The sequence below is a fragment of the Brassica napus genome, chromosome A2 (assembly GCF_020379485.1).
Source record: "Brassica napus cultivar Da-Ae chromosome A2, Da-Ae, whole genome shotgun sequence".
NCBI lineage: Eukaryota > Viridiplantae > Streptophyta > Magnoliopsida > Brassicales > Brassicaceae > Brassica > Brassica napus.
This window is the reverse complement of record NC_063435.1, coordinates 16,092,815-16,101,039: the sequence shown is the minus strand read 5'-3', so window position 1 is coordinate 16,101,039 and position 8,225 is coordinate 16,092,815. Positions and strand designations below refer to the sequence as shown.

At 38.4% G+C, this 8,225-nt stretch overlaps 1 protein-coding gene across 1 annotated transcript; it reads right to left on the bottom strand.

Annotated features, from left to right (window-relative positions):
• Window positions 1-5,850: 5,850 nt before the first annotated feature.
• Window positions 5,851-7,952, bottom strand: LOC106436650 (flavonoid 3'-monooxygenase CYP75B137-like). Its single transcript, XM_048756736.1, has 2 exons — window positions 6,775-7,952; window positions 5,851-6,604 (listed from the first exon to the last, which is right to left on the bottom strand). The coding sequence occupies exons 1-2, from the start codon at window positions 7,699-7,701 to the stop codon at window positions 5,981-5,983; spliced, it is 1,551 nt and encodes a 516-aa protein (XP_048612693.1). The 5' UTR covers window positions 7,702-7,952; the 3' UTR covers window positions 5,851-5,980.
• Window positions 7,953-8,225: the final 273 nt, after the last annotated feature.

Genomic DNA, 8,225 nt, shown 5'->3' with positions numbered 1-8,225 from the left:
AAACACATTCTATTGCTTTTACCATACTTAATACACCATTCACAACTGTTCTCTACTTCTCTCTTATGCTTCTTTCCTACTCCATAGAAAATTGTGACATATAACATTCATTCTCTCTCTTATAGTGAACCATAAACAAAGATGCAAATTCAATTAGACATCTTTATATCTTGCTTTCTTTTTAACTTTAACCATTGACTGTTGTTTAGTTAAAATATCCATTCATTGTTCTTTCGTGCTTGAAACTTGTAATAAAGAATTAAAAAAAAACAAACTGAAAGTAAACAATTTTTTTAACCCTTACAACACTAACCAAGCTTCTCTAAACACATTGACCTGAAAACATATCTTAAAAACGAACACTCAAAAATTACACTTTAATGCTTGAGAAGCTTATTGGCTTCCCTGAAACCACTAAAGTAAGCACCAAGAATTGTAGAGTACTGGGTTCTACGTTTTGCTTCCCCTACAAACATGACTTGAAGCTCATGAAGCTTCGCTTGATCACGATAACTTACCTGGCCACTCTTTTTTTTAACCCTTGGCAATGGCTCAGCCATGGTGTGTAGATCATCCCCGCTTGATCCAACCGCGACATATGAATTTCGCGGAATAGAGGGTCACCTCCCCTTTTGTTCTTCAAGACCTTTGTGATTTTCATGACTTCATCATCTTTATCATGCACAAAGCCTTTAACCAACGGCTTCGAAGTTTTTGCGGTGCCCTTTTCACTTCCTTTCCTGTCAAGCAAGAGATAGTGGTGAAGAGAAATAATCTCCAAGTGCATTGTGTACCCGGAGAAGAAGTCCACCGTGGCCGATCTCCGTCTCTCAGTCTCTGATCTTCCTATGCTCTCATGTCACAACATTCAAAAAGGTGTGCTCCTCGCCACCCTCCCTCCTTCCTTCTCCTTCGACGACCTTGTCTCTTTTCTCTGCCGTTCTCTTTCCTCAGCTCTCTCCCTCTTCCCTCCTTTAGCCGGCCGTTTCTACACCAGCCCCGCCGGTCACATTTACATCACCTGCAACGACGCCGGAGTTGATTTTGTCGCCGCTTCCGCCAAACACGTCATCGTCTCCGACGTTCTCTCTCCCGGCAAAGACGTTTCTCCCCTCGTCCGCGAGTTTTTCGTGCTCGAGCAACTCGTTAGCTATAAGGGCCACCATAAGCCTCTAGCAGCGGTCCAAGTGAATCCCAGCCATAGTTTCCGGCACCAGAACCACTTCCAGGTCTACGCTTCTGTTCCCTTCTTTTCCTGGAAACGCCGATATCTTCCCGTCGAATTTGTTCGCTCCTCCGCTCCTCACCGCTAACGACTTTCCCCATCCGAAATCGTTGTCGTACATTGGGAATCTCGGCTAGCTCCCCATCGTGATCGAAGCACCGTCTGCATTTCCCAGAGGGAACAGCCTCGGATTGCTCTCCCAATCGGCTACTCCCCGGCGGACCGTCGCGTCGTCGTGCGCCACCACGTTCCTGTGAAGTTGATCGGCGGACCATCGGAGATCGTTTGCTAGCAGATCTCCCGCAGTCGCCATCGTCGGTATGCTCTGTATCGCGTTCCCGAAGTAGTAAGGATCCATCTTAGGCTCAAGCCGGTGCCGGCAGTTAACCGCCATCCTAAACGTCGTCGTCTTGCTCGGATCGAGGTTCCTTGCTCGCGTAACGGATCGCCATAGCTGAGCACTGAGAGATTGGAACGAAGAAATCTCAGCCGTTCGATCGTAATTCTTCTTCGTTTTCACATCCATTATCTTCCCTCCTCCGTTACGAATATCATAGGCCGATTTAATTTGTCTAATATGTTGTTTATGTTGATTTGGGTTACGTGGCCTAATTCAATACTATGATAGGCTGATTTAATTTGCCTACTTGGATAGTCTAGATGTTGACTTGTCTACTACTTGATCTTATCAATTAAAACAAAAAGTTGACAGAAGGTTAAACAAAAAGTTGACAGAAGGTTTAGTAATATACAGATGTCCCAAGATACTAGATTTTTTTAACCGCGCTACGCGCGGATAAGATATTATATTTATTTCTGAATTCTAAAAAATTATGTATAATATTGTATTACATTATTTAAAGAATATAAAATAAGACTACATAGCATAAATGTATTTTTAAAATTTTCTTTGTGGATATCATTATGTTGTTTGATTGTTGTACTTGATTCACATATTTGCATAGATATTTATGATAGATGAATAACTATATTTTTGTTATCAGTAAATAATATATATTTATTATATAATATAAGAAAAATGAATTTACTTACTAAATGGATGTGCAGATGTGTTATCTAATTCAACTTTATAAAGTACTACTCATAGTTCATATATCATTTATGTTCATCCTATCTTTTTTGTCCATCATTTCTTAAACATCTTCAAATAACTGATTCTAATTAATAATAAACTTTTGGATGACAAAAAAAAATTCAAATGTCTAATTATCGCTTAAATATTTTATTAATATTGTCTAAGAAGCTTTCAAGTGATATCATAGTTTTTTTTGTTAATTTTTAGAGTTTTTTGTATTTAAAATTTTTTTTCCATATTAAGCTTCTATTTCTTTTACAAAATATATATATATGTCATAAAAATTACCATCAAATCAGTTTTACTTATTTATTATTTTGTTTTTAATGAAAATACATTTTTTAAATAATTTAATTTAAAATAAAATTATATATTAATTTGTTGTATTCTAACAATTTGACTGATTTAATTAATTTGCTTTGGTTGATAACTTAAAAAGTTTTCATATGAATCGGAGAAAGCAAGTTTATGTTGTTATATTATATTTATTTGTGTATATATATTGCTAGTGTAATAAAGAAAGAACTATATTTTTTTTTAACTTCAAAAAAATACATTATTACAATTTGAAATTAACTAATAACACAAAAACAGTTTTAAAATCACTACTGCAGCCCCATCAACCATCGGCATAGCCTGTCTGTAACCACCACAAAGACAATCAACAACGTCAGTTACCAAAAAATAAGAACCAACTTGGCATAGGAATGAAAGAGAACAAAGGATAGAAGAATCATTCTCAAATTCTTCCGCAGAACCACAGTTAGTTAGATCTATCTCCAAACAGTTTAGGATTAACTGTGGTCACCAACATCACAGAGTGAATTTTATCCCCTGATTTCAAGAGGCCCCTAAAGGTTGATGCAGTCTCATACCACAAAATAAGTACACAGTTACGTCCATGTCGTGGAAACAATAAGTAGACAGTTTCAACAAATCATAAAAACAAATCCCAACAATGAACTGATCAACTATCAAGTAGTAGGTTTCCAGGCAAAAACTAACCTAAACAACACAATATAAATCTAAACCAAGATGCTAGACTACTTGAGATCATAAATAGAAAGGACCACCTGAATCCGTGCTCTCGACTTTGTCTGCATGTTCTTGATAGTCTCCCGAATACCATCATTTCGAACTTTGATCCATATTTGTTCTGGGGCCCCTCTTACAAAAAGGGCAGGTATACTTTCTCCTTCAGACTAAGATTGCAGCAGGAAAAAAAAATGTTACATCAGACAGTAAAAACAAAAGTTGTCAATTAAATAGAAACAAAGATAATTTATAACCTGAGCTATAACTTCATTGATAAGCTTCTCTGCTTTCTCAATAGAAGCAAGATTCCCAATTATCTCCACCGGTCTTAGTGCTGAATTTAGATCAGCCTCTGCATCCCTCCAAATTTAGATTTTGACACCAGAACTGAGCTGAAGATTCCTTACTATCTCCCCACCTTTACCAATAAGCGTGCCAACCTGTGAAGTATGTGGAGAAAATAAATAAGTGGATATATAACCCCGTAAGATTCATTCACACAAGAGTCAAAAGAGAAAACTAAACTGAACAACCTTTAAACTCGGGACTTCTTTCTTGCGAGTTGTGGAATGGGTATCACCAACCTCCTTATGAGAACTGCCCCCATTAACGTCTTTACTTCAGTCGCCACCCTCTTCAAGAGAACCACCGCCGTCGGCTTCCTTAGATTACATAACAAACAGATGGAGACACGAGCCAAGATGTTGATGATGAGGATGGGAATGCTGCGGCGTCTCCTTTAAACGTCTCATTAAACAGATCTTGTACCTGTTCAAAACTGTCCCCTGAATTATTCTCATGCCAAAATCAACATCTCAAATATCAAACAATCAGTCATGTCTAATAATAAACCAAAGGGAAAAACTAATGCAGAGTCTTACACTATGCAGAGATTCATCATGGCCGCCATCTCGTTCAAGAAATCTCCCATTCCCTGTAAACCAAAAATGATTCATCACCACATAGTTCATAAAGAAGACATGTCAAGAAACATTGTACTATCTTTTAGCAAAAAGAAAAAAAAAGAAGAATTTACGTTTTGGTCAGCTTTATCATCATCACTATCATAAGCTCCAACATCATACACGAACCTCTTGTTGGAGTCAGAAGAAACTATGTTCCCACAACAAATAGAAAAAAAAAACCTTAATCAGACACATAAACAATACTTTTATAATAAAAAAAGTACACAGATCAAGGAAATAACAGAAGATCCTCTGTATCCAATAATAAACTCCCATTTGTTTCCGTGATAAAATAATTTAGAAGACAAAAATGAAGAAAAAGAGAGTATAAGCCTCTTGGATAACCTGGAAATTTCTTCTTTACTTCATCTACACAGTTTCTTCTACAAATTTAGACAGAAGAGACATATGAGGCAGAGCTAGACAATCGATTAAGATGGGGGAGATGTAGAGTTAGCAGTAGATTCACGATTCACTGCTCCATGGAAACCAAAAGGGCTATTTATGTTTCTCAGAGGAGACTGAACCGATTGAGAGATGAAGATAACCAAAAAAACAGGCATGGCATCGAAGAGGATGATAATGTTTGATCGGTACGGTGGAAGAGACACCGGATTGGCCGGTACGTTTGATCGGCTCAGCGGAGGAGGCTCCGTCAGTTCCGTTTGATTGCTTCGAGATAAAACCGCCGGAAACAGTGGAATTGCGGTTAGAATTCATCGCAAATTTCGATTGTGATAGTGTAGACTATCTTGAGCAAGATAGAGATATAAAGAAAATCAGAGGGAGAGATATGAAAAGAACCCATAAATGATGGATTCATTGCACATAGATAGAGTGGAGTCGATTGATCGACTTTCCGTTGAGAAGATGAATAGTCCAAGAATGAAGAGAAGAAACAGAGAAGGCATCGTGGGAGAGAAAGCTTGTTACGGTTTCTAGAGGGTGGACTAACTGGGCCTGAAAACTGAACCAAAAAAATTAAAAAATCGAAGCCCAAAATATCCAATCCCATCGGTGACATGTCGAAAACCAGTGATCCTATTGGTCGATTTTATTTGTTGACGTGGAAGGCCTCTCCATTGAGGATATTCAGCTTTTAGTATTGTATTGATTTATATATATATATATGATATGAACTAAACCGATAGAAATAGAATCACATATATGGTTATTGTATGGATTTTTTTTTTGAGGCATATACTTTACAAATTTTAGGATGTATTACAAATTATAACTGGAGTGTTATCATATGATTAAAATCCATACTTATAAATATTAGAATGAGATCTAAGACACTGACATTGAAATACTTATAAAGAGAGTGAACTCGAAATATTCCCAAACGCTGCTTAGTCCTGACATTGACAATAGTTTTTTGTAACCTAATGGTAGTGGTATCCAATCTCCTTATCCTTCAAATTATTTTAACTAACAGTCCATAGTTTTCCGGGGCTTGTGGCCCTTATATTCACTGGGCCGGCACTGGTAGTATGCATTCTTCAGTTCCTTTCTTTACAAAGTTCATAGATGGAAGTTTGCCAAAGCCAAAAGGCTTCTTTCTTAATACATTGATAGGTATTCTGCATTACAAAACTTATATAACGATAGTATATTTGGGACTAATATATGAATTACCAAATGTAACGACCTTAGCTTCTATTGATAAAGATTCGAACTGGACAACCTAGGAATGGGCAAGGCAACAAGAGCGGTCTTGAGCTTCAAGACAATTCCAAACTTCTCTTCCAGACCCAAAACTTGTCCCTCTGGAATCTTCCAGTCGAACGAGTGTAATAGGGTGGCGAGAGTGTACAAAACCATCCTCTCAGCGAGTGCTACACCCGCGCAAATTCTCCTGCCTGATCCAAACGGAAGAAAGCTGTAATCGGTTCCGCTGAAATCACAAGATTTATTATCAAGAAACCTCTCGGGACAAAACTCCGTCGGATTCTCCCACACGTTTGGGTCTCTTTGAATAGACCAAACATTGATGAAGACCTTAGTGTCTTTAGGGACGGTGTAACCTCCCACCACAGCAGTTTCAGTTGGACGATGAGGGACTAACAAAGGAATGGTTGGGTGAAGTCTAAGTGTTTCCTTCATAATGGCTAGTATGTACGGAAGTCTAGTGATGTGCGATTCTTCGACAATGTGTTCTTTTCCAACAACTTCGTCTAGCTCTTGTTGCGCTCTCTTCATCAACTTTGGGTTACTTATAAGCTCCGCCATCGCAAACTCTATTGTGTTTGTAGATGTGTCGGTACCACCAACTACCATATCCTTCACACATACAGTATATAACGAACACTTTAATCAAATCACTCTCATGAACAAAAAAACACAAACACATATATATATATATATATACATATTCTATTTTTGGTAATTAAAGACCTATGATACCAAATCACTCTCGTGAACTAAGTAACGAAACTGAAACCATTAGTTACCGCGAGTACGGCTTTGACATGGTTAACTGTAATGGGAACCTCCGAATCGCCTTCTTGGTCCTTTAACTTCATCAAATGTTGCAAAAAGTCTTTACATTCACCATCGTCGCTACTTCTTAGCTTATGCATCTGTTCGATAGCTCTATCGAATATGGCATCAAGCTCGTGAGCAGACACACGCATCTTCTTCACAAGCCCTTGAAGATCGAACCTCGCTAGCCACGGGAAGAAATCAGAAACATTAGGCTCACCCAAAAGCCTAGTAATCTCAGAAATAACTCCTTTAAACTCTGTTCCAACACTCTCCATATCCTCTGCTCTTACCGACCCTCCCCATAACATATTCATCGTAAGATTCATCATCGTCAAGAACAACTGGTCTCCGACGTTCACCGCCGATCCTTGTTGACTCTTCTCGTATAAAAATCTCGTTCTCTCTCGGATTTCTTTGCGTCGAAGCTCGTAGAATGAATCCAAAGTTTTGCGGCTAAGAAGCTTGAGAACACAAACTTTTCTAAGCATCCTCCATTCAGCACCGTATGGTAGCCATACAAGGTCGAGGCCACCGTAGGTAACGATTCTTGCCGTGAGTGGGACATCATGGTTTGAGAAGTTGATGTCTTGATCTTTGAAGATCTCTCGAGCCAGCGATGGAGAGTTGACCACAACAGTTAGTTTTGAGCCAAGATTGAGTTTGAAGATTGGACCGTGTTCATGAGAGAGGTTTGTGAAGTAGGTGTGAAGGTCTGGGTCAAGAAACGGGAGGCTTCCGACAATAGGTAGGCCTCGCGGTCCAGGCGGTAGAGGCGGTTGCGGCGAGCGTTTGAAGAGGAACCAGAGAACCGTAAATATAGCAGTGAGGATGAGAATTGCGTAAGGAGTAAGATTGGCTGTGTTGTCGGCGAGGAGATCTGATATCAGAGACATTGTTTCTACCGCTGTTCGTACGAACTATGAGATTGTCAAGACTGGTATAATGTTTTTATATACGGTTACAATACATACACTTGCAGCATCATCTCGCTTTCACTATCTTATTACATACAACAACAAGATAATTTATTATAATAATAGTGGATATGAATATGATAACATTTGAGCGGATAATATAGTCTCGATGTTGCGTCTGTTATGCATTCCAATACAAGAGTCAGCGATCTCATTAATCAGACAGTGAAGAATTGAGATGTTGGACTATTGGAGAACTATGTTAATATAAATGATATACAGCTCATAAGAAGTTTGGCCATAAACTCATTTTATCGTCGTGATATTTTTTACTGAAACTACACAAAAAATTACCAATACATGGTTAAATCTGGATATTGGGTGGTCCAGAACTTATTAAAGATGGGGAAAAACATAAGATCTTAGAGCCAAGTATCACCAAGCTTCAAGCCTTTACTTGGAAGCTGAAAGCGCCTACAAAAATATGTCATCTTATATGGCAG